Raw genomic sequence first — 27,589 nt, forward strand, 5'->3', positions numbered from 1 at the left:
CTTCATCATGCTGGGTGGCCTCACCCTGTGAGTGACCCTCGGTGATAGTAGGACACACATTCCATTCAGAACGCTTTAATATTCTGGGGCAGTCTCTGGGACTAAGGGCTGTGGATCTAAATTTGTCATTCAGTAACTGTAAGACTGAAGCATTTCCGGAGATATACCAAGCCTCTTTTCCTTAGGTAATTGCTAATTTGAATGGGCTCATCATCATTTTTTAAAAAGTGTGTTTTATAAATAATGTTGGATGGGAGGAGTGATGATGGGCAAATAACATTGTCATGGGAAACAGGAAAGGGGTGCTTCTGTAACCCAGGGAAACCAAGAGTAATGCCTGTCTCTGAACATCAGCTGGCTCTTCAGCTTTAGTGGATGCACTGGAAATGAAGACAAAGTAGTATGTGAAGTCCCTGGATCTCAATGTATGACTGTGGCTGATGTGTGCATGTAGAGAGTAGCTTTCTTTTCTGGGTGCATATGGAATAATCATGAAGATTTAGGGGTTGGTCTTCACTAGGTTCACACGCCTCTTGTGACATTTCCTGTAGTTGTTGGTATTGCTGTAGAATCTCATTTACCTACATACAGAATGCTGGGGAAGAGAATCATGTGAAACAATACGAGCTGTTTCCTTTGTGATTAGGCAGAGTACATCGACAATATTGTGGATTATCTGTCTATAACAACCAAAGACTAGTCTTCCGATCGCCCAGCCAAGGTTAAGCCCCTGCAGACAGAGAACCCACAACAGGGTCAGGGATGGACAATGTATTTGGGATGAGGATATGAATGTGTGCATTTGTGTGTCTCTCTGGCTGCCTCTCTGGCTGCAGTTGCAAATCAAATTATCAATGACTGTTGGATTAGCTATTGTTTTGTGTCTTCCAGCTCTACTTCCCATTCAGTTGTGTACATGGTGACCACAAGAGAAATACAAAACTGTTAGCTCTCTGTGTTTGGCTTGCAGGTAGATTTTGTCCAACCACATATATACTGCACATTAAAATTCAGGGGTTGTTGGCTGTCAGAATGACTGGAGGGGTTCTGACTGGCCAGTGCCAGCCTGCCCAGATCTTTTGAGTCTATTCAACTCTCCTGAGTGAAGTAAAAGTCCTGGCAGACCTGGTTCCTGGGGGTTGGCACTCACTTGTGAGAACACTGGGGAAGCTGTGCCCAGAGCAGGAGGAAGGCTGCCAGGCACTTGCTTCTGGCCAGGATGAGGGAGGCTAGAGTTATGGAAGGTGTTGCCTCTGTTGACCCAGTATATTTTGTTCAATGGTTTTAATGAGCCAGCAAAGGGAGAAGTTAAGACTAGGTTTAAGTAGCCTCTTCTGCCCTGCTCTGACTGAGAACAGAGGGAGTTCACACAGTATCATCAGGGCTGCAGGTGACTGGAGATAAGGAAAAACATAGCTTTGATTTCTCCCTTTTGGCAAGAGAAAGGGGGCAATACCATCCACACTTTTGGATTACCTTTGTGTGCTTGATACATTGGGAGGCAGTTGTTCATTAAGATTGCTTGTGAAAATTATGTCTACATTTCTGTGTAGATTGATGCTTTTTGTTTGTAGATAAGGAAAGAAAATAGTTTGCTAGGTCAGCATTAAAATTACTTTGGGGAATCAGCCATTCCCGACTTGAAGCACTTTAGGAACTGCAGTTTTTGTAGGCTGAGCTGAACTCAACTTTTGCTAGCTCATTAGGGCGAGCCTCTTAAAATACCTTTAAAAGGGAATTCTTGCCTTTTTAGCGTAGATATTTAAAAATAATCCATGCCTACTGAAAACGAAAGAGTTGCATGGAAGAATATTTGATAATTCACCTTTACCTCTATTATCAACTGCTAGTAATGGAGGTCATTATGGAAACTAGATGCGTCCTCATCTTTAAGGCTAGCTACAGCTGTTGGCTAACATGGGCAGCTGGAGGCAAATGCAGTTTTTCTGAGCTAAGGGATTGACATCTAGCTAAGAAACATAAGCTTGCTTCTTTTTTTATTTTCTTCATAGCTGTTCTTGTGCACAAATTGTCATCATCATCATCATCACCACCACCATCATCATCGCCATTACTGTTATCATCACTGAATATTGAAAATTCTGCTCTTAATGAACACAGCAATGACAAGTTGAGATTCCTTATTAGTCCTGTTAGGGGATCTCAGAAGACTTTAAGACTTCTGGGAATCCCATGCACTTCAAAGTTCAGGGCAAGAAAGATACTTCCCTCCTCTTCTGTATGAGTGGGGTGTGTGTGTGTGTGTGTGTGTGTGTGTGTGTGTGTGTGTGTGTGTGTGTGTGTGTGTGTGTGTGCGCGTGTGTGAGCACACGTGTGTGCTGTGGTGCCTTCTGCTTTGCCCAAGGCAGGGTCTTTACTGTTCCTGTCACTTAGGCCAGCTAGCTGGCCTGTGAGCCTCTGGGGAATTTTCTTGTCTCTGTCTCCCATCTTCCTGGAGTTCTGGGATTATAGATACTCTCCTTATTCATCTGGTATCTACCTGGGTTCTGGGGATGTAAATCTTGGTCCTTGCACAGAAAATGCTTTTAACCTATTAACAATCTCCCCAGACCCACTCTCTCTTAAAAACCAAAACTAAAACCAACTCATTTTCCAGGTATTTTCTTGTATGCTTAATTCTCAGTGTAATTGGTAATGTTGATATTAAAATAAACTACTCACCAGTATTTAATTATCTAAAATAATTTATATATGTAATATATAATTGTCTTCTAATAAACATTTGCATTATTTTTCCCTGCAAATCATTTCCACTATCCAAAATATAAAAATAGAAATCACCCTTGTCTTAAGAAGTCATATGTGTTTGAAGTCTGGACCCTTATTCAAACATAAAGGGCTGGCTTACCCCGTGGTAATTGCAGAATTATATCATGGCTTCTGAAAAGAGGAACCCTTCCTGAGCTGGTATTTATGCCCAGTAAATTTGGAAATGTTACTTTGATTACATCTTATTACAGCTGACTATGGGCATTCTTCTGGACTCATGTAGGCTAAACCAGCAATTTATTTGTACTAATTTATGAAATATTTGGGTTGTAGGGTCTGGTCATCTTCTAATTATATAAAGCACCAAACATTCATCTCTGTGGTACCTGGACTTGATATCATGACTCTTAAACTCTCATAAGAAAACCCTGCCAATTGATGCTTTCTGTTTATCTGTAAAAGCCTCTCAGGGTCTCTATTTGTAACTGAGCACTCATCCAGGATCCTTGCCTCCTTACCTACAATTTTCTTTAAAGATTAAAAAATAGTAAATCTCCATCGCACTTCTTTACATCCCTCTAGGCGATAGCAACAATTTGTTCTGGGCATCTTGACATACACCATGTTATGTAAGATAAGGACTTATATTTTGGGACCGTTGCTGATCGGTTCTGAGAGAAGGCTAGAAAGTGTTTGGGTTGCGGAGTCTTTGCTTCAAATTGGAGAGAACAGAAATTTGGTTAATTGTGGAAAGATCAGCACTGGAGACTGAGAACCACAGCTGGAGCATATCTCCATGTTTAATTAGGGACTTGTGTGGGAGGCTGGAGGAGTGACTGCAGGTAGGACAAGCTGCGTTTCTGGGGAGGATTTTATCTGTCCTTTGGGGATCCCTTGGTTGGCTCACAGTACTGAAACGTCAAGTTCAAAACCATATATGCTGCCCTCTTCCAAAATAGCTCAGGGTGAAGTGAAAAAAACAGTTGAGAATCAGGAAGGAGGAGGACAATGTATCAAACGCATGCTCTGAAGTGCTGTACCCACCACAGGGTGGCTGGCCTGATAGTTGTTTCTTGTCTTTCTTACCATCAACCCGAGGAAGGAAACCTAATTAGTTATGTGATGTACAGGATATATGTGTGTTTTACTTTTGTATGTGTGGTGTGAGGTGTGTTCGTGTGTGTGTTTGTGTGTGTGTGTGTGTGTGTGTGTGTGTGTGTGTGTGGTGTGTGTGTGTATGTGGTGTGTGCATATGTGGTGCATGCTCACACTCATGTGTATATGTGGTGTGTGTGTGTGTGTGTGTGTGTGTGTGTGTGTGTGTGTGTGTGTGTGTGTGTGTATGTGTGTGTGTGAATATAAACACTGAGGCCACAGGGGATGCTTGCTGTCTAGCTTTATTTCTTTCTATCTTATCCCCTTGAGACAGGGCCTCTTCGTGAACCTGGGGTTTGCCAGTTTTTAGCTAGGCTGGCTGACCAGCAGTCACCAAAATCCTGTTTCCATTGGTCCTACTACCCCTTAGTGGGTGGTTATAGGCACATGTAGCCATGCCTTACCCAGCAAGACACTTTCTCAACACTATGAAGATATATTTTTAGAAATCCTATCAAAGCTGGCACTCATCTCATGCTGACATTGATGCCTAGAAAATACTTGTGGGATTTTTCTGAAGAGGACATTTGCTTATTGGATTCAGCATCCTTGACTCCTCAAACTTGGTTTCTTCACCTGTATCTGAGGTTAGTAGCAGGATCACATACAGTGCCCGAGAAATGTGCAGCAGTGATGAACATGCTCACAAGTTTTTGGTGGATGTCTATTGCATTTGTACATAATACACTGCACCATGTTTCTCAGGCAGGAGCTAATCCTTCCTTCCCACATACAGAGATATAGGTTGTTAACTGTCAAGTCATCCATAGAAGTTTTAATTTGGCTGGTGAATATTTAATTTCTGGCTTGAGAGATTGTTTGATTCTTCCAACTTCTGAATCATCCTAGCAAAGTAGTATCTGTGAAAGCCATCTTAACTTGAAAGGCTACAGAGTTACTAAGTATAAGGGTTGACTGTCTGCTCTGAAAACATTGTAGCCATAATCAGAAGTTTACAGTTGGGCAAGCCATTTCTCAGGAGTTGGGAGACCTGGGGGGGGGTGACTGCCACACAGAGCTTCCTGCTTATAACTAGGGCAGAACAGGTAAAGATGGAAAGAAACAAGACCCGTAGTGACAATTCTGACATTCAGAGGTAGTCATCAGAGCTGTGTTTTCTTCCCAGAAGTCCTGGCTGTAGTGTGGATTGTGAAGTATTCCCGAGACACTTGGAATGTGTTGGGAACTCCCACCATCTGTCAGAGAGAGGCATGTAGAGTATTTATTTGAACACAGGATGCTGAGATTCCTGCCAGATTGTAGATGCGATGCCCTATGACTATCCACCTAAATGAACGCTGTCAAATGTAGGCTCCAGGGCTTTTACTTTATTGATCTGACTAGAATAATAAATGTATCCTTGATTTTAATATAATTAGCAATTGTACCTTCTTTCTGAATTAAGGCTTTCCATTAAAGTGAAAACAAAATTTTAAAATTTTATTCTTTATTTCCCATCATTCTTTGAAGCAATTTTATGAAATTGTTGGCACAGAAGGTTTTTGAGCCTCAAAATTTCCTTATAATAAATGAGTAATGATCTGAGTTTTCTTCAAGCATTGTACTGTTTTGTAGATTCTTGGGTCTGAAAGTTTCTCTGACAAGTTCCTCCTTTTCTTTTTACATGGAGAACAATAGCTACACCCTCCACCTTTGTAGCTTTCCTAAGAGCTTACATCAATCGTCATGACATATCTCTGAGACATATAAAGATATTTTAATGAAAATAAACACTGATATCCACCTGTGATGTTCTCACCAACAATAGACTTTCCAGCAGTAATTCCATTTCTGTTCATCATGCAGACAGGAGTTTTGTGGGGGCAGTGAGAACACTTCTATCTCAGCTCTTGATACTTTTGGGGGTTTGGCAATATAGTTTACATATTTGATCTTCCCTGTGTAAAAACCTGCCATCTCACAAGTTCCTCTAACACAAGACTATCTTGTTTGCCTCCTTTCGAGGCCAGCGAAGTTGAAGTAGAGTGAGACTATAAATAATCAATGAAGTTACAAGCACTGTCTCCAAGATCCCAATGACCCACCTTAACCAGAGTCACATTTCTTTTCCTTTATGTAAACACAAAAGCAAAGGGGAAGATTTAGGTTCCAGTAAGATGTTGGAGGATGAGGAGGATGAGGAGGAGGAGGAGGAGGAGGAGGAGGAGGAGGAGGAGGAGGTGAAGGAGAAAGAGGAGGAGGAGGATACTGAGCTCAGCTCAGGGACTTGATTCCTTGGGCATTTCTTGGGAGGCAGAGTCTTCCTCACTGTTAATATTCTATTTTGCCATGTAAGGATCCTCACAAGGCTCATAGCCATGTGAATACAAGAGAATCATGGCTCCATAGATGCTAGTACCAAGAGTATACAGAGTGCCAAAGAGTGGGTATATGCAGTGGTAAAGGGAACCGAGTGTGGCTGCAGATGGCCCTGAGAGATCTCTGTGGGTTGGTAGAAAGGTTCTAAAATTAGATGATGATGATGTTTGTGCAATCTACATAAAATCATGGAATTACAGTCTTTAGAAGAGTGAGCTTTACAGTTTGCAAATTACACCTTGATAAACTAATAAAAATTCCTGAAGTTTGTGATGTTGCTAAAGGAACCCCCATTTCCTTTTGGCCAGAAGGATGCTGTGGGACTCTGAAGTCCAGTGTCAGATCTGAAGGCTTTCTTACCTATGAGCAGGGCAGGGGAGGTATGGGAAGGTGGAGGGATGTGGGCAAGCTGGATATGCCACAGGGCAGTGCTGCAGTCACCAAACAAGAAGAATGGTTCCATGGTTATGGTCATGACAAATTTAAATAGGTTCTCAAATGAAGGTACATCCTTCTGCAGAGCTTGAAGGCTGTCTGTCACTGTAACTTTTTCATTAGTTTGAAAACAATACTTTATAGTCAGAAATCTTATTGTTAAATCCTGTCAGCCCATATAGGCTTACCTTTTAAATGACTTGATCAAATGTACTACAAAGACTTGAGTTCATATAGTAAATCTTATTGCATTATTTTGGCATGGCTAATATACCTTAATTACCATTTTCTTTTGAGTATTATTTAATAATGTGCAGAATACATTTACTGTGATATTTTAGTATTTTGACCCCCACCCTGTGTATGTGTGTGTGTTTGTGTGTGTGTGTGAGTGGTGTTTGTATGTGTGTGTAGTATGTGTGTGGTGTGTGCATGGTATCTGTATGTGTGTGTGTATGCACTTCTGTGTGGTGTGTGTTTGTCTATGTGGTGTGTGTTTGTGTATGTGGTGTGTATGCATGCACATACGTGTGTGTGGTTTGCTTGTGTGTTTGTGTGTGTGTTTGTGTGTGTGTGTGTGTGTGTGTGTGTGTGTGTGTGTGTGTGTGTGTGTGGTGTTTCCGTAGGGCTCTGCTATCTTGTATTGTTGAGACTTGAGATAAACCTGCAAGGGGAACACAGGAAACAATTGACACTGCTTCTTAATTCCCATTGTTTCTAAGACATTTCCTATTTCCTAGTATAATATAGCTTTCCCATGAGAACAATTCACTTGCAAATGGTTAGACATAGATTTCTCGTTGGCCCATGTTCTGTGGGGAGATTGTTCACTGTGCTTTGTAGTAAGAAGTTGCTGCTTTTGCATGTTGTTGTGGGGAGTTCTGCTTCAGGTGAAGATGCTCCAACTTTTTTCCTAGCATCAGGAATTTTCTGTGACACACGACCCCTGAGAGTTCTTTCTTCCATAGTTGGAGTCTTTTTCTTGAAGCAGTGCATGATTCATTTAAGCTGTCAATTGAAGGAAAATCTCATGAATTATGATGTTTTTAGGGGTGCCTGGTGAGTTCCATGGAAAGTAGTTCACAGCCATTGATACTCAGGAGGCTGAGTTACATAGCGGTTTGTGATATTATCTCTGGAACTTGTGAAGTACCATCAAAGAATAATTCTAGAAATGGGAAATGAAACACTTAGATGAGATAACCTAATCTAATTTGCAATAAAAGAGTGTTCAAATTGCTTCTGAAATGGTGATTCCCATACTCAGAAGTTATACTGTATATAAAGTAAAAGTCAAAGTTTTTCAATTAAAAAAAAAAGATGTGGAACTTTAAGTTCCTTTTTCATCTTACCAGATTTGAGAAAATGATACTGCTTGTCAGTGTCGAAGTGCCTTCCCTCTGGAGGCCTGGAAGCAGTCAGATCTGTTTTTCTCATGCCCTTCTCTTCAAGGCAGTTTTTGCTGGGATGAGTCTTTATTTTTATCATCCCAACAACTAGTTTTTTAGAAACTTCTGGAAACGAAAAAGAGGAATGAGAATGGCACTGTGGCTGACATTCGTTTTAGCGTTTCCTAGTGTGAACATTTGAGTACTTCTAAAATCTCTCCAAGTATGTCTTATTTTTCTCAGTTTGTCCCAGTTCTCAGTCTCTGTTCTGCTGATTGGATTAAAAAAAAAGTTACAGTGTAAAACCTTGTCCCCAGTAGAATGACTTCTTGAACTTTTGATCTTTATTTTTGCAGCTCAGCAGCTTCTCTCCCTCCATTCTAGTCAATATAACTACAGGTCATGAAAAACTAGGGCAGAGCAGACCTTTAAGGGTTACTCAACGTAAGCACCTCATGGTATAAAAGGATGAGGCTGAGGCTCCAAGAGTTAAGGGGCTGGTAATTTAGCTCATTGGTAGGGTATTTGTCAAGGGTATGTGAAGCTCTGCTTCTAGCAGAAAAAACGGGGCATAATGGTGCATGCCTGGAATCCTAGAACTTGGGAGATGGAGGCAGTAGGTCCAGAAGTTCAAGGTCATCCTCTGTTCCATATCAAGTTAAAGTCAGCCAAGGCTACATGGGACCATGTCTCTTAAACAAAACAAAAAACCAACCAAACAAAAGACGTTCAGAGAAGGTGACGTAGACACCAGATGACAGATATGTGAACAGAATCAAGAATTCTTGCTTTCTAGTTTGATATTCTTTGATTTTTTTTCCTTAACCCTATGGCCTAAACCCTATGCATGTGGGGACAGAACCGAACACCAGCCAATGGGTGGAATTATACTGTAGCCAAGTGAAATTTGAAAAAGAATTCTTTTTCAAGAATTCAGTTCTTTGAGTTAGCAAATACTGAGTGATAATGCCATCCATGCTCATAAAGGTATCTGGTCTGTGGTTCTTGTGTGGTTTATATGTAGAGACATCATGAGTTGAAATGACTGTTGACTTGTCTACTTTTCCTTAGGCCACCACACCATCTACATCGGGGTCCATGTGCCCAAGAGCTACCGGAGAAGGAGACGTCACAAGAGAAAGGCAGGGCACAAGGAAAAGAAGGAAAAGGAAAGAATCTCTGAGAACTACTCAGACAAATCCGATGTGGAAAATGCCGATGAGTCCAGCAGCAGCATCCTCAAGCCGCTCAGTGAGTATTCTTTTTCAGCACCGCTCTCTGTCTCATTCATCCTCAGCAAGATACTTCCCAGAATCTCATGGCCAATGTAGAGGGAGTCAGGAATCCTGGGGCGGTCTGTTTAATGGGTGATGACTGTAAACATGCTCCTTGTGCTGACAAGTTAATCTGAGAGCTCGTGTGGAAGATTCTGAGTTGATGGAGGAAAGATGTGAGCAAGTGTAGGTACAAATGGCACTTCTACATCCAGACAATTGAGGTAGGGCAGAGTTTCAAGGATGATCTAGTAGTTAACTACGGTAATCAACAGTTAGAGGCTCTTTGGGTTGATTCTGCTTGGAAATAGGTTCTACTGAGACACTAGGTGAAGATGAGAGTGCATGTGTATATATGTTCATCTTCCCAATGTCACAGTCACAGGTGACATTTAACTGGATTGTGGGCCATGTCAGTGATTTAAAAAGGAGTATCAAGTGAGGCATTGCATAGTGCAGAGAGGAATGTTGAGTGACACGGTTTCCAAAGGTCGAGCATTGTAGATTTCATGCATTGTATAAAACATTACGATGGAATAGCAGGAGATCAAAGAGCACCCTTGGACTCAAGTGACAAGTGGACTGTGGGTTTAGGCATATGTTTATGCTACGCTGTGTTTGTTGAGTGTGGAGCCTCTTGATAAATGGGGAGCCTTATGTCTGGAATGGGAATGAATCTGTAGAGGGGAAGTGCATGGCAGTGGTGGAAGATTCCTGAAGAAGACTGACTTAGTGACAGCTTTCCTGCTGGCAGAGCTCTGTACATTCTTCATCTCTTGCAGAAACCCAGACCCTGCAATAAAATACATTATGGGTGGCACAGATAAAGATCAAGTTCGGTCATTGCAGGTGATGACAGGCCAAATTAGAATGAACAGCTCAGGGGTGTTGAGAAATGAATTTACAGCATTAGATTAAAGAGGGTACCAAGGGTAGTGGTGTGAATCTTTTATAGCCTCAGCACTGGAATGAAGCAAGTGGCTTAGGAAGCCAGACAAGTCCCACTCTTAAGAGGAGTGACACAGATGGGCCACTGAATTAATATTAAGAATTGAAGAATTTGGATGTGGACTTATATTCTGAAAAGGGAGTAGAGTAAGTGTGAGATGTAGGAGGGAATAGAGGGCAGGTGACTAAAGCTGTGTTATTTTCATTGGAATGCCAGGGAACTTTTTCTAAAGGGATTCTTCATGATCCATCACCTAAAATAATAGTATCTGTTTTAAGCCAAATTCTTAAAATGCATATGAAAAAGGGTTACCACTAGCAGCTTGGAGAAAAAAAAAGATAATATCCCACTCCAAATAGATTACTGTGGTTTCTCTTTGTTTACTGTCTATTTTGGCATGGCACCAGCCATTATCAAAAAGGGCCACTACTGAGCACATATGAGAGATTCCCTTTCTTCCCCTTCTCCATTCCTTTTCTCTTCCCTCTTCTCCCTCAGCCCCTTTCCTTCTTCCTTTCCCTCTCCCTCCCCTCCCCTTCTCTTTTCTCCCTCTTTTGAAGACATCTTTTATTCTTCAGTCAATAACAACACTGTCTATATTAAAAAAAGAGACAGAGCAACTTGATATGCCATGCTTTGTTGATTCCCATGAGAGGCCTGCTCCTTTCTGAATGGAGTTGGAGGAGGAGTAGATGGGGGAGTAGAAGGAGATGAGAGGAGGGAATGAGAGGAAAGGAGGGAGGCAAAACTATGGTTGGTATGTAAAAAAAAATAAAGAAAAAAATACAGAGAGAGAGAGAGAGAGAGAGAGAGAGAGAGAGAGAGAGAGAGAGAGAGTTGCTCATCTAAACAAAAGTGCCAAGGAATAATTTAGAGGTGATAATGATGTACCAACTTTTTGGAAAGGCAATACAAATAGTACTAGTAACACTCAGATAATGAGGAAGGGTGGCTCAGAAAGAGGCTTAGTTAAATGTGTGTTAGTCATGGAGTGCTGTTGCTCTCTGTAGTATTTGAGGAAGCGGTTTGAATATGGCATTCAAAATAAGTGATATAGTTTGTTCTGAGGGTGAATCTTCAGAGATCTCTTCCTGAGCACATTGTTTTGTGTCTTAAGCTAGGTTTTGGAAATTTCATAAACAATGCTGTGGACCAATTGTTCGATGACTGTAAGTTCCCTTGCAGCCCAAGTTGGCTTTGAGCTTGTTTGCTTTTTAGCCAAAGATGACCGTGAACTCCTGATCCTTCTGTCCCTATGTCCCAAGGAGCTGGGATTGCAGGCCTGCCCTGGTTCATGTGATGCTATGGACTAAATTGAGGACCCCATGTATGTCAGACAAGCACCAAATAAATTATAGCCTAGTTGAAGGAATTTTTTAATCTCTTCTTCTCATGCTGGTCATGGTATTTTTGGCTCTGGTCACCCAATTTGATGAAAAGGTCCTCTTAGAAATTGTCACCAGTTTCTCTGCTTCAGGACACGTGCATCTAAATACAGAAAGGCTGTCCCATTTTTATGAGAAAATGCACCTATGGAATTCCTGCCTGCCTCTTGTTCCATCGTTGCCTTTCATGGGTGGCTGTGTCTTGAATCTTGAACGTTCTGAGTTCCTTGCATCTGTCACGTCTTGAAGACAAGATGCTACTGTGCTGCTTGAGAATCATGCAGAGATTGTATCTTTTGAGGAAAAAAATCCCCAAGCAACTCACAGGTAAACAGTAACTTGATGAAAAGCATCTCTGAGTCTTTCTCTGCTTTAACCTCCATGGGTGGTTCTGTAGTGCCTTCTGTTGGCTGTGCATCTAAACTCTGTGTGACTTTGTCTACTTTTCAGCTTGGCTGCTCTGGTTTGGTCCAGGGTGTTGTCATATCTTGATTTGCTTTTGAAGTCTTTCTTCAGTCAGCATAGCAATGGTAATGGCAAAGTATCAGCACTCCTGTGCTGATGGTTTTACATTTACCTTATAGCATCTTTGCTGTGCTTCTGGCACACAGCATCCTTCCAGTCCTGCACTATGCCATTCTCTCCTTACCCACTCATTTTAATCATGCTGATGGTATGGTTCCTTGCTTCCAAGCTATTTTGTACTCCGGAACCTTTGCATATGCAATCCCAGCTTCCTTGAATGACCACACCGCTCTTATCTCCATTGGCTTTTCCCTTTCTTCATCTTCCGTCCTTAGAATGCTGTCTCTTCAGAGAGGCCTTTCTCCTCTAGTGCTGCTTCCTCAGTGTTAGGGTTCTTCCACCCCTGTTTGTTTCCTTTATGATACATGTTTCAACTAACAAGTTCCTCAGCATACAGTTTTGTTTTGAGTGAATGCCAGATCATAAGTTTTGTACCTAACTGCAAGCAAGGGTTCAGTGCATCTTGTTCATTTACTATGACTCCCTAGAGTTGTGTCAGATCTAAAGAATATTTAATGCGTGCTCACTGAAGAATATTTAAATGATTGGGTTATTAACTAGGGAGAACACAAGCATTGCTTTTAGTGTTCTAAGTCTCTCCTCCCTTCTAAGTGAAAATCCAGCCGATTTTCCTGCATCCTGTCTTAACACATCATCTCTCTGTCTTGCCTCATTCCATGTAAAATCTCACCCTGACTTTTAATTGTTCTACTTTGGAAAATGCCTCATTAGTTCAGCTGTTTCCAAAACAGTGTTTTGTTCTGTGTAGATAGATGACTCCCAAGTATGTAGTCTTGCCTGTTGACTGTAGGTGATGGGAAGAAATGGATGCACAGGGTACATACATTCATCATATATATTTATGGATGCACACAGAAGGCAGGCAACTCTGCTTAGAAGCCACTGTCAAGAAGCCCAGATTGGAATATTCAGAATCAGTTTTAAAGTGAATCAGCCAAAATTTTTCCAGTATTTAGGCATATTGGGAAGATGTCATAATTAACAGGTTCATTTAGCTTAGAATAGAGATGCGTTTTCTCTCTTCCTTCCATCACTTCCGCATCAAGATAAGGTTTCTAAAAAGTTGGTATGTGTTTGATCCTTACACATTTGGAGCTGTAAGGCTGAAGCTAACTAGCATCAACCTACTCCCCCCCCCCCCCCCCCCGCCAGCTCAGCAGCCCCATGTCTTTACATGACTCCTGTTTTCAGTGTGGTATCAGAACTGATGTCCCAGCTGGGGATACCATGAAAGAAAATGTGTGTGTGTGTGTGTGGTGTGTGTGTGTGTGTGTGTGTGGTGTGTTGTGTGTGTGGTGTGTGTGTGTGTGTTGGTGTGTGTGTGTGTGTGTGTGTGTGTGTGTGTGTGTGTGTGTGGTGTGTGTGTATGTGTGTGTGTGTGGTGTGTGGTGTGTGGTGTGTGTGTGTGTGGTGTGTATGTGTGGTGTGTGTGTGTGGGAGTGTCTCTGTGTGTGTGTGGGGTGTGTTGTGTGTGTGTTGTGTGTGTGTTGTGTCTGTGTGTGTGTGGTGTGTGTGGTGTGTGTGTGTGGTGTGTATGTGTGGTGTGTGTGTGGTGTGTATGTGTGGTGTGTGTGTGGTGTGTATGTGTGGTGTGTGTGGTGTGTGTGGTGTGTATGTGTGAGTGTGTGTGGTGTGTATGTGTGGTGTGTGTGTGGTGTGTTGTGTGTGTGTGTGTGTGTGTGTGTGTGTGTGTGTGTGTGTGTGTGTGTGTGTGTGCGCGCGTGAGCGCGCACGCCACACTGAGCATCAGGGAGAGCAAGACTGGGGAGAAAAGTGAAGTGGAAGAACAGGCAGGAGGAGAGACAAGGGAATGAGGAGGTGGCGTGGAGTGGGTGGTGGAGAGAAAAGTTAGATTGTGCTCTTTCTTAAAAATAATCCTTTTACCTCCTCCACCATGCACTTTTTCCCCCCTAAGTTAGCAGCTGCCATCCTCTGAGGCGTGCCCAAAATGCAAGGGAAAGATGGTCTTGGCTGCTAGGATCTAGAAGCAGAGCTTAGCTTCCCATCGTGAATGGATTTGGCCTCTGCACTTTACATTTTGTTAGTGTCCTGGAACCATAGGCCACATTGTGACTGCAGACTCTGTGAAGCAGTGTCAAATGTTAAGAGACATAGGTACAAACCGGGCATCATGCTCCGTGAATCGATACACTGTGTTTCTGGACCAGCTGGAGCTTGTAGCAGTACAGAGGTACTGGCTGCCTCCTGTCTGCAGATCTGCCCATGCTGGCTGAGCAGTGCTGGGTCATTGGGTGTGAATGGACAGTCTTGTAGTCTTGTATTCTTTTCTAACTCTTTGGTTGTGCACCAGATGGATGGATTTATGCTAGTGGACATTGTTCGCTGAGCCAGGGACAATGGGTGCCAGCCTGTGATCCAGCTAGATTCAGGAAACTTGAAACAGAGAAATGGGCAGTTGCTTTTGTTTGGAGCATCCGGGTAAATGAACAGAGTAGCTTTTTACAGGAGCCAAGAATATTTGATTTTTGCCATTTGACTTCCTTGTTCCCAACACACCCCTGTGCCCTTCTTCAGCCTGGCCTCACACTTCCTTGGTACATCTTCTTCTTCTTCTTCTTCTTCTTCTTCTTCTTCTTCTTCTTCTTCTTCTTCTTCTTCTTCTTCTTCTTCTTCTTCTTCCTCCTCTTCCTCTTCCTCTTCCTCTTCCTCCTCTTCCTCTCCTCCTCCTCCTATGCTTTTAGGTGTGATCCTTGATTTTGATATCAAAAAGTATACTTTCTTTAATTTCTGTATACCAGTGACAGCTGACTGGGTCTGCAGGAGAGAAGTGAGTCTGTCGTGTGTGGAGCAGATGCAGAAGAATCAGGTTGCTACTTCCATCCTCTTTTCCACTTTCTAGAAGTAGGAGGGACATCTCATCTTTAGGTCTGAGAACAAAAGCCTTGCATATAGACAAACAATTGAAAAGCTTAAACTTTTTAAAAATCTTTTCCGAAGGAGGCCTTGTGATAGAGTTTTCTGAGAGGGCTGCTATCTACAGACCTATGGTGCTATACTCCATTCAAATGACTTGAGCTAGAAACCTGCCTTGTGTTGTCAGAGTAAATCCAGAACTGTTTTGCCTTGCACTCTCCTTCCCTCATTTGTCAGGGATCATGGTGACATCAAATGAGTTCAGCATCTGGCTGATAATATTCTTTATAAAAGTGTGTGTGATACACACACACACACACACACACACACACACACACACACACGTGTTCACACTCTTCCACTTGTGGCATAATATGGCAAGGATGTCAGAAGACACCTTCCAGGAGTCAGTTTCCCCTTCTACTGTGTAGGTTCCAAGGATTGAACTCAGGTCCTCGGGCTTGGCAGGAGGCAGCTTGACCAGCAGAGCCATCTGCCAACCTACCAGTAATTGCTTAGAGCCTTTCTGCTTACCTTCTGCAATCTTATTTCCCCTCATCTGCACGCAGACAATGACAAAAGCTCCAGGCTGGACTTGGTGGGGACCAATTCTCTTATCATTAGCAAATACTGTTCTCTAAGCCCTTTCAGCCTTGCCTTCCAGAAGTTGCTAGTATTCCTGCACTTTTACCATCGACTTGGCTCCTGGCTTTCAGTGGGTGTCAGTCTGGATGTTGGCTGGCAGGTGAAAGGCCCAAGCAGCTGAGGATTTCCAGGGTGGCACAGGCAACTACTGAGCTACTCAGATGTGTGGAAAACTGCCAGGAGCTAGTGCCTGCTTACCGTGCTCTTCTCAAACTTCGTCAGTAGTTGGGCTGTTCTGTACCCTGCAAACCAATGGGCTAGCTCTCTTTCATGAAAAGAATGGCGCTCTCTTCCTGTTTCTCAGTGAAATAGAAATGATTAGGAATTTGAGGCAGAACAGTGCTGAAAGAAAAAGGGTTTTGCCTGTGACACTGAGTTAGTTTATGCAACAATGCAATGCGTCCCGTGGTGCAGGTAATTTATTCCACTGACATGAGTGGATATAAGATGACCATGTTGCAGTGCTCTATCTTCTTGAGTATTTTAGGCAGCCTAGAAACTCTGAAATGTGGTTCTCTCAGTTACCTTGATGTGCCCTCCAAATGGCAGTTCTTCATTTCCTGGTGCCATTGGCTATTCTGTTCCAATAGTTATTCCAACTCACTATGCCACAAGATGAGATGTTATGAATAGTGTGTTTACGTGTTATGGGAGAGTTGATGCAGTTGCTATTTATAGTGACTCATGCGACCTCAGAGGGTTCTAGTATACTCCAGGTGCAGGGGTTTGTAGGGCTAAAAGAAGTTGGTAACTTGGAGTGGCAAAGGGGGAAATCCAGAAGAGTGTTTGGAACTTAAGATATGAGATCTCTCTTTAATGAGGTAAACAGCGTCTAAATGACTGATCCAGGCATTGCCACCTAAGCAGGACACAGGATGCATCCTGTGGTTTGGGGTTAAAGTTTGAAAGGCAGGAAGCTGGAGTGGGTGCATGTGACTGGATCAGTTGAAGAGTGACAGACACGGACCAGGACCTTCTTGGAATGGTATTCTGTTTAGGAAACACAGAAGGAAGTAACTTTTGAAGGACATGGGTGCTTAATATCAGGGAATTAAATCCAAGGCTTTGTGAGTATGACCTGTAGAAGCACAAGTAGCTGAGGTGAGAGACCAGGGCACACTCCATACAGTCTCCAGAATTCTCCCATGCTACAGTCTGGAGGCAGGCATGTCAGGCTCTTTTAATAGCATTCTCCCATAACAGGAGACTTACTTCATGGGTTTGTGGAGGTGTTGTGAACTTGGAGTCCCCATGTTCCTGGTCACATCTAGAGTCAAAACCTTAATTATCTTTGGCTCTTTCCTGTTTTTTTTCTCCTCATTCCCTTTGGTGTGTTTATTGCTTCTCCAGTTTTTCTTGTGTTTCCTCCTTGCTCTGACTTTCTGGCTAGTCTCTTCTTATTCAAATGTGTTTTCTGGATTGGGCTCCTCTTTGAAATAGAGGGGGTCATTTGAGAAGGTACTGCTAGGTACCTGAAGGACTCATTCCATCGAGTTTCTCCCTGTAAAAAGAAAAACTCATTATCTTCATCGCCCAAAGCAGGTGCCCAGCTTAGTGTTTCTAGATATTTATCATAAAATTGACTGAGAGTCAGGGCTTACTACCTTCATTCTTTTAAGTAGTTTAATGAGTTGTCATCTTATCTTGTCTTATCAAGGCCTTGTTGAGTTAGTTTGTAACTAAATTTAGGTAGTACCTAAATTTGTCATAGAAGCTGTCACGTGGGCCCTATAATGCCCCAGTCAGTCTTTCCCTTTTCAAATGGGTGCCATCTCTCCAGTTGTATTGTTAGAGCCCCAAAGGTACCAGCTGTATCATGGGTATATTCTGAAGTAGTGTATCCTTTGAATGGATGACTAAATAGCATGTTAAAAAGCTACTCATTAGCTGAATATATAGTCTATTCAAGAAAATAAAAATGTGGAAGTAAGGGTCACATGCAATTTAGTCAATATTAACAATCATCTTGGTAAATAAATAGTTACCAACTTAATCCTGGTTGAAATGGGATTAAAATAGAAATCACCAATGGCCCTCTAAAATGATAGGTACAATAATGGTTAAATGAGGAAAGGCCAGGAAAAATATAATTATGCTTATAGCTCCATGACTTTGTTTTGCAATAAGTAATTTACATTTAATAAAATATTTTCATGATTTCAAAAAGTGAATAAAAGTGCTACCGTGTGTGTGTGTGTGTGTGTGTGTGTGTGTGTGTGTGTGTGTATGTATTTTTTCCTTATGAGACAGATATTAAAATCTGTAGGTCAGTGTGGGTACCCAAAATATTATTGGATGTCACATTTCTCTAAGGAACCAGAGAGCTTGCTGAGTTGGTTGGCAAACCTGGCTGTGTGGAAGATTGTTTAGTTAGCATTCATGTCCCACGGTAAAGAGTGAGAACTGTATATGAAAGAGGTTGTGCACTATGAATGTGTCTGCAAGGCTGTTTGTGGAGTTTAAAGAGAACTTTAAGAATTGCCTTTCCAGTCTTAATGGATAAAACACTATAAAACAGGCTTAGGGAGCATTATGGAAGAGAGGGTGGAAGGATCGCAAGAGCCAGAAGCTCAGGAAGTTCGCTGTGACACTGTGTCTCCTAGTAGTAGCAGAAGCTACACCCCTAGACTCTTACCAGCAGGACTGTCCAAATGTAAGCTGATGAAGGATGACACCAATGGACATGCCAGCTGGATGCTGAAAAGTTCACGAGGCTTCAACTCTACACAAAAAACTATAAGCACCTGAGGAAATCTGGGAGCTGGAGAGATGATTGATCTTCTCCAGGAAAGAGCTTACCAGTTGGTTGTGTGGTATCAAAAGATCAGCCCTGAAAACATTCATACAAGTAACATTATACAGATGGAACAGGTTCTGCATACATATATGAAATAACAATTAGTGTGGAAGGGTAGGGAGGGGTATGTGGGAGAGCTTGCGGGGAGGAAAGGGAAGGGAGAAATGTTGTAATTATGTTATAACCTCAAAAACTGTATCGAAGAATTGGTTCTGTGTGTGGGGCTTGCAGATTAAGGTTTATGTTGGTCTCAGAATGAATTTGAATGGTCTTTTTATGTCCTCAGAATTAAGACAATAATCCAAACGCCTCTGGATTCATATTTTCTTCTGTTGTTTGTCAGTGAAACAGAATTCTACTTATTTAGTTTTTAATGGTTAAGTATGAGGTATTTAATTATTTTCTGATGGAGGTAGCATAGTGATCCAGTGCTTTGGAAAGACTCATTCAACCTCAAGAGCATACAAATAACCATAAGTTTTGTAGACAGCTCTTTGTTCAGTTATACTTTATTACATCCTGTGAAACTGCTAAGCACCACAAACAAACCAACGAAATAAGCAAACACTGGGCCAGTGACAGGGGACCCAAAGGCTAACCAGGCCCGCACAATGTCACTTCAACCCAGTTTCAAATAGCCTTACCTATAGATTTCTAGAAATAGTTTGTTTTTACTATGATTATGAAATTATTATAGTGAATCTGTTACTAAGCCTTTTATTCTTAAACTGTATTGTTTCTCTGTACTGGTTAAAACCTCATCAGTAAGACCCTTCTGCTATTATGAGCTGAGGCTTGCTTTATAGCTATGCCTTTCTTAGTACTTTAAATGTTTTTCTGAGATTGTACCAGCAGACTGTGTGATAAAGAACCTCAACTTTCTAAAATTTCCTTTGACTCTTCCGTCGTCTACAGCCTGGAGACATAGCTTCATGGTAGTACTTACCTAGTGTGCATGAGGCTCTGGGTTTGGTCCCTAGCACTGGTTAGGAAAAAAAAAAAGACTACTGTAGTCTTCCAGCAGGTCATTGAATTTAACTCTACAGTTTCAGTTTACACTCTGTATAAGAGGTTTCTCTGAGGATCAAGGTGTTCATGGTCCACTCTCTGTGGAGTTGCTACCCCTCGTGTCCACACCACTTGGCAATCTGCCTGATGACAGTGGAAAGTCAGAGTGAGGCAACGGGACTTTTTTTGGAAGACAGCTGGTACTAGGGAAATTTTTGTAGGCAATGAACCATTCTTTAATTGAAACCACTGGATGTGGTTAGTAGTTTATTTTAAAAACACCATATGTTAGTTCATTCCTATAGACTGTGACAATCATAGTATAATCAAAAGCTGTTTGTGACGTTTTTGTTTAGTGTTCATAAAAGAGTGGCTGGCTTTCTTGAAATCCTGAACCCTGTGCCAGATGCCAGCACACTGACAATTACGGTTTTGCTCTCAGGCAATTGTGCAACTCTTCGAGTATGTGGTAGGTTTTTATTTATTTTTGTCACTTTCACTAATTTGACATTTTATTAAGTGAAAAAATATTTTCTCAACTTTTTTTTTTAGGTAAACAAAACTTTTACTCCTTTTTCCATGGTTCCCCTGAGAGGAGGAATCTAGCTCATGCAAGCTAAGCTGTGCTTTGTGTCTCCCCTTTGGCCAGAGACCCGAGCTAGTGCATGATCTCATTGATACATGATCTATTTGTATGAACTGTAAGCCTGTGGGCTTGTCATCATCCTTCACAGTACCGGGGCAGTCACCCTGTTAGCCACTATAATAGGGGAAAAAAGAGAGGCAGCCAGATCCTCAAACCTTCTTTTCAGCACAGTTCAGTTCAGTCTAACTTCGATCAAATCCTAAAAATATTCACAGAGCATTTCTGTCCTTGTGGAGCCTAGGGTATGGGGCTGAAGGAATGACAAAGTCTTAAAAACTGATGGTTTATGGGAACAATGACCCAAGCAGATATCTAAGATATTTATAGTCTTATAATCACCCAAGTTGTGCCTTGAGGAGTAGAGATGTGTCCTGAGTTAGAACAGGGAGGGAGAGGAGCTGGCTGTTTTCACTGCCTCTGCATCCAGGAATGGACCTTTATAGCAGACGATGGAACTGAGTGGCTTCTACCATAGTGTCCTTTTCTTCTTAGGATGAAATAATACCATTGTTTACATTCTGTATCTAAGCTGACCTTTAAAGTCCATTTTTTGGGAGACTGTTTTGTAGTTTGCCTAATAGTCACCTTTTGTGTTCTTCCTTACCTTCAGAACCCCAAGTTTATTCACAGTAAAAATGTGCCAACAAAAATTCCTGTATGGCTAGTGGGTTGCCCCATGGCTCAGTCCTGGCCAGTGAGCTGTGAGCTAAGTGTGGGGCTTCATTTTGGGGAGATATGTATTGGCTCCTGACAGAGATCAACAAAATTCATATTTTACAGTGGATATTGTGGATGAGCATTTTAGGTGGATTGTTTACTCCATAAGTAGTGAAAACTTGTCACTTTCAGGAAATCTTAACCTTGTCACCATTGATGGTTAGCCAGAATAATTGACTGCTTACATTTGATGAGTCAGTTTGTGTATGTCAGTTATATGTATAGATATCTGTCATCTTTTTCTCCATACACAAAGGGGGATTATAAGAAAGGATAAGAGTGAATCTGTGTATAAAATGGCCTGAATTTCATTGACAATATCTTGCTGATGATAATAATGTGTACAGAATGCAAACTGTTTTCTAGGTACCAATTCAAAAGCTAAAAGTCCATGATCTTCATTTTCCTCATGAAAATCATGAGGGCAGCATCCTTCTGTCTTGAAGGCTCTGCAGTTCACAGAGATGGGTGATTCAACTTCATACTATTGGTGACTGGATTGCTGAGAGAAAGACCCAGTCTTTGTGACTAAGAGCATAGACAAGGAGCCACTGCACCACAGTGATCGTGACAGAGGCTGGCACAGGTGAGGATACACTGCACCACAGTGATTGTGACAGGGGCTGGCACAGGTGAGGACACACTGCACCACAGTGATTGTGATAGAGGCTGGCACAGGTGAGGACACACTGCACCACAGTGATTGTGACAGGGGCTGGCACAGGTGAGGACACACTGCGCCACAGTGATTGTGACAGGGACTGGCACAGGTGAGGACACACTGCGCCACAGTGATTGTGACAGGGGCTGGCACAGGTGAGGATACACTGCGCCACAGTGATTGTGACAGGGGCTGGCACAGGTGAGGACACACTGCACCACAGTGATTGTGACAGGGATTGGCACAGGTGAGGACACACTGCACCACAGTGATTGTGACAGGGCCTGGCACAGGCTCTTTGGCAATTCTGTGCTTGAGTGAATGAACTGTAGGAAGATCACTATGTGCCTCTAAATGTGATTGGTATTGTTGCCATCATTTATTCGCTTGTACCATAAGGTCAGTACCATGGTTCTGACATGAGGCAGAATGTGGGAAAAAGCCTTTCTTTTCCCTCCATGGTACCCTCCGAGTTTAACCCAGGAATCTTTTAGACTTAGATGTAGAAGTTCTAGTGTACATCTTCTTTTGGTAGCAATTGTGTTTACTATAGGATAAAGAAATAAATTATAAGATGTGATGAAAGAACATAGATCTTACTATGGACTGGTAATTTTCCTGCCAATCTGTTTATTTATTTATTTTTTGCTAATGCCTGTTTGTCCACCTTTATTTGTTTATTTACTCATAGTGTTTTCTTTTTTTTAATTTAAAAAGTTTCATGTTTTGAAATTTGGCTGATTACTTTTGTTGCTTTTCTGGCATGTTTTGAAAATAATTTAAGTGACCTGACTTAGTCACTCATGTTTCCCTGCTCCAGGAAAGTCCTCAGCCCTCCAGCTTGTTCCCATTGAACAAATGAAGTTGGAAGGACTTTAGTAAGGACTCTGAAGGGAACCTCAGTAGATCCAGCAAACCCTAGCATCATGCCAGCCAGTATGAGAAGTGCGAGATGCTTTCTTAGTGTTTATAGAGCAGTAGTTCTCAATCTTCCCAAAGCAGCGACACTTTGTTTTTAAATCTCCATTTTTAAATTTAAATTAGAAACAAGATTGTTTTACATGTCAATCCCAGTTCCCTCTCCCTCTCCTCCTCTCCTGCCCCCCCATACCCTACCTATCCCATACCATTTCTGTTTCCCAGGGAGAGTGAGGCCTTCCATGAGGGGGGGGGTCTTTAGAGTCTGTCATATCCTTTGGGATAGGGCCTAGGTCCTCCCCGTGTGTCTAGGCTCAGGGAGTATCCTTCTATGTGGAATGGCCTCCCAAGGTCCATTCATATTCTAGGATAAGTACTGATCTACTACAAGAGGCCCCATAGATTTCCGAGGTCTCCTCACTGACACCCACATTCATGGGGTCTGGATCAGTCCCATGCTGGTTTCCCAGTGATCAGTCTGGAGGCCAAGAGCTCCTCCTTGTTCAGGTCAGCTGTTTCTGGGGGTTTCACCAGCCTGGTCTTGACCCCTTTGCTCATCATTCCTCTTTCTCTGCAACTGGATTCCAGTTCAGTTCATTGTTTAGCTGTGGGTGTCTGCTTCTACTTCCACCAGCTCCTGGATGAAGGCTCTAGGATGGCATATAAGTCAGTCATCAATCTCATTATCAGGGGAGGCATTTAAGGTAGCCTCTCCTCTGTTGCTTAGATTGTTAGTTGGTGTCATCCTTGTAGATCTCTGGACATTTCCCTAGTGCCTGATTTCTCTTTAAACCTATAATGGCTCCCTCTCTGATGGTATCTCTTATTTTGCTCTTCTCTATTCTTTCCCCTACACAACCTTCCTGCTACCTTATGTCCTCCTCACTCCTCTTCTCCCCTTCTCATTCTCCTAGCTCCCTGTCCCTTCCCCTCATGCTCCCATTTTGCTCAGGAGATCTTGTCCCTTTCCCCTTCTGCAGGGGACCATATATGTCTGTCTTAGAGTCCTCCTTGTTGCCTAGCTTCTCTGGTGGTGTGGATTATATGCTGGTACTCCTTTGCTCTATGTGTAAAATCCATATATGAGTGAGTGCAGCCACACTTTAATATAATTCCTCTTGTTGTGGTGACCCCCCAACCATAAAATTATTTTCATTGCTACTTCATACTGTACTTTTGTTACTGTTATGAATTGTAATGTAAATACCTGATATTCAACACCTGTGAAAGGATCATTAGAAGCCATCCCCCCCCAACAAAGGGGTCAAGACCCCACAGGTTGAGAACCACCAATCTTGACCATTATCTAGAATATTCGTTACAGGTGTCTCAAATGCTGTGTTATGCTGAGGTTAGGATAGTGGGTAAAATTAAAGATGTGCTTTCCTTGGGGAGACTGTAGTCTGGTAGTTGTTAATCAGACACTCACAGAGATAAATGGTAAAGTCTACCAGCGGTTAGTGCTCTGACAGTCTGTGGCTCGTGGTGCTGTCAGACTCATTAATGGGATTTGTTCACAGTGAAGTGGTTAGGGAAAGATGCTCTGAGAAAGTCAGGGTTGAGCTAAGGAAGATAAAAGGCCCTAGACAATCTGCGAGCCAGGCGGAAGGATGGTGACTCTGAGCAGATTTATACAAGATGAGCCACAGCACTGAGCAAGCAGAAAGAGCCCAATGGAGAAGAGTTTGATTTGGAAAATAATTGCGTTTCCTTTGGCCAGTGTGTGAGAAGATTTAGAATTTCCAATGTGTGGTAAATGTTCATTTTATAAGGCACACAGTAAGTTAAAATACTGGTTTTAAACTTATTTGAAAAGAAACTTTTATTAATTTTTTTTTAAAAAAAGAATCCTCAGAATGATCTGTAACTTCTTTTCCATAAATACTGTTTCCTGAAATTCTGATGTGCCAAATAAGGTATCACTAGTAAATTACTAGTGAGTCTAACAAAAGCTTTTGGTATGAGAAGTAAGAATGTGCCTTCTCTAGTACACAATGAGTTTTGTCTATCTTGACAGAATACACAACTGACAACCATGAAAAATCCTCTGAGGATATCAGTTCTACCAACCAGAGATATAGAGCATGGAGGGAAGGAAGATTCCAGTTGAAGATGAATGTTCAGTAGCATTGACTAAGTCAGACACAGACCTTTTCTATCTGTGACTCACATGGATCAAGTGACAGGTCAAGAGGACACAAAGCCCTGGTCCCGCTTCAGCTTACTCGGTGACTCTCTTTCAGAATCACTTTACACGGCTCACCCAAGTATAGAAGGGTATCTACCATGTGATTTATACCAGGGTTTTGGTTTGTTAGTTTGTTCTGTTACAGTCAGGCCCAGAAGAGAAATGGGTGATACAAAGGCATTTTGTCTAACCAGAGAGAATGTGGAGTGCCAATATATTTTTTTTTGTTTCATCGCACTTTTGATGCCTGTGATCAGGAAATGCATTTTTCCTGAAAAGAAATAAGAAAAGGTCTGGGGAAGACATCATTGCCCTGAAGAGTGTGTTTGCAGGAGTGCTTTTCATGCCTTCCGCATTGCCTTGCCACCATCCTGTCCCCTTTGCTCCAGCTCTCACTTTTCTATCAGAGTTATTTTGGATGGAACTGAAAGTTATTCTGAGTCCTTTGTGTGAAGTTCAAAGCCCATTCAGGGAGTCAGCTAAGCTGAGTTTGACCATACATTGCAAAATATTTTATTTTACTTTTGTGGTCTAGATAACCCAGAGAGACTTCTATAGATAAAACCCCAATTGTTCCATAACTCCAGCTGCAAAAGTTATACCTGCTGTAGAAATGTGGTCACAGTTTCCCACAGACTTATCTTCTTGCCTGGGACCATGCTGTCTCTTTTGGATGAGTGGGGATTTTGATAAGTCCTTGAACTTCTGGCCTGGATCTATCTATATCATTGGTTCTCAATCTGTGGGTCATGACCTCCAGAGGGGTTGCCTATCAGCTATCCTGTATATCAGATATTTACATTATGATTTACAACAGTAGGAAAATTACAGTTATCAAGTAACAATGAAAATAATTTTATGGCTGGTAGGGGGTCACCACAACATAAGGAACTGCATTAAAGGGTTGCAGTGTTAGGAAGGTTAGGTGCAATCAAATACTGGATGATTCCATTATTCATTTCTCCAGAGCTTGGTGTATTCAAAGTTAGAAAATCATAGCTATGAATAGTTGGGTTCCACTTGATTGGTCTAAAGTCAACTGAATCCTGGAGGAGATGCCTCTGGAGATGTGTTGCCTTGGAAATGGATGAGCATAGCTGTGTAACATTGTGGATGAAATTCCAGCAGTTGGGTAACAGTTGTGTCTTTGTGAAGTGCATAGGCACATTGTAATTGGGCTTTTCCCATTGCTTTTCAGTCTGTCTGTAGATGTACTTATTACAGCACTCACCAATTTTCCTAGCTGCCTTTCAGACATCTTTTGTTGTTTCATTTTGTTTTTTTGAGTCCAGAACCTGTAGAAATCACTTTACGTGTACTGTGTTGCTTGTCCTAGCCCACCAAATGGTGTGTTAGGAAGCCACACGGACTTCAGTAGAAACTCATAATTTCTGAGTAAGGCTTTTGACCCTATAGAGACAGCCGTCTCTGTTGTGGGATATTTGTACACTGTGTGAAAATGTATTGCTGTGATTAGTTTAATAAGGAGCTGAATGGCCAATAGCTAGGCAGGAGGTAGAGATGGAATTTCTAGAAGTAGGAGGAAATAGGAGATAGTTGAGGTGTGGGGAGACTCCAATGAGACATGGAGGGAGTCGGATATGCAGAATGAAAGAAAGGTAAAAAGCCACAAGGCAAAATATAGATTAATATAAAATGGGCTAATTTAAGTTATAGAAACAAGTCTAAGCTAAGGTCAAGCTTTCATAATTAATGTCTTCATGTTGTTATTTGTGAGCTGTTGGCCCAAAGAAAAAATCTGATTATATACCTCTGTGATTGTGTTTGATTTTCTTAATAAACTTGGGGCAAATCCAAAGACAGTGTTACACCCTTACAAATGAAGAGGAAAGATTCCTTCATTAATTACCTTGTTTTTGGGTTTTTTTTTGAGACAATCTCATATAGCACAGGCTGGCCTGAAATTCACTATGTAGTAGATGAGGATGGCCTCAAACTTATGATGCTCACACTTTCACTTCCTGAGTGCTAGAATTACAGACAGGAAATACCAGGCCTGGTTTATGTGATCCTTGGCATCACATCCACAGCCTTCTACTTACTAGGCAAGCATTCTGCCAACTGTGTTATATACCCTGAGCCTCTAGATTTTAGTTTGTGTAATGTGTGACTATGGTGGAATAGACATACAGCATGAAGTTGCTGTGAGGTTTCAATGAGCTATGCTGCTCTCAGAGGGTACTGGCAAGGAATCAGGCTCTGGGCATATTAGCTATTATATGTACTTACTTTGTTTTATTCATACATTAACAAGGAACAGAGCTGGGTCTTTGAAGACAGCAGCAACTCCTTGTCTTCCTTCTTCATGGGGAAGCAGCAGATAGAAGTAAGTTATTAGTGAGTGAGGACAATGGGGTTTTGAACTAAAGATTTAGAGATTCCGTAGGCACATTTGAATTCCCAGACAAGTCAGCAAATTATTCTAAAAATGGAGAAACACCTACCATCCCTATTATTAAGAGCTGCTTGGTTCTAGCAAATTTAACTTTAAAAAGAAAAGAAGAAAATATACCCAACTCTCTCTGGATGACATTAATAGTACGTAAATACTTTGGGATACAGCAGTTGATGTTTTGTGTACAGTTGTCAGAGGCATACAGCATCTTCCTTCTTGTTATCACTGACATGAAGAGAGTGTTGGGACTCAGCCCACAGGCTCACTGAGCAGCAAAGAATTTGTGCTGTCTTCCAAGTCAATCAGTTTATGACTAAAAACTAAGCAATGCACTGTATTAAAAAATATGGATAAACGAATATTCTCTGAGTTGGAATGATTCCCTGGAGAGCACACTTGTTTTCATCATGCCTCTTCTCTTTCAGAGAGTCTCCCTAGAGCATACTAGAGAGTTGGATATGGAAGGGTGGTTGCCTCTGGCCCTCTCACTATGCACCCATTCAACTTGCCTGCAGGGGTCCTCGATGTTGCATCATAG

The 27,589-nt window shown here is 41.9% G+C and overlaps 1 protein-coding gene across 4 annotated transcripts in view; it reads left to right on the forward strand.

Moving 5' to 3' along the window:
- The window catches only part of LOC100763623 (electrogenic sodium bicarbonate cotransporter 1), a 281,927-nt gene that overhangs the window by 10,329 nt on the left and 244,009 nt on the right, over nucleotides 1-27,589 (forward strand). For all 4 annotated transcript variants that reach the window (XM_035452943.1, XM_035452942.1, XM_035452944.1 and 1 more), the window contains exon 2: nucleotides 9,099-9,278. In XM_035452943.1, the coding sequence (XP_035308834.1) occupies nucleotides 9,099-9,278 (180 nt within the window). The remainder of the gene's footprint in view (nucleotides 1-9,098; nucleotides 9,279-27,589) is intronic.

Source organism: Cricetulus griseus (genome assembly GCF_003668045.3).
Source record: "Cricetulus griseus strain 17A/GY chromosome 1 unlocalized genomic scaffold, alternate assembly CriGri-PICRH-1.0 chr1_1, whole genome shotgun sequence".
In the NCBI taxonomy this organism is placed as follows: Eukaryota; Metazoa; Chordata; class Mammalia; order Rodentia; family Cricetidae; genus Cricetulus; species Cricetulus griseus.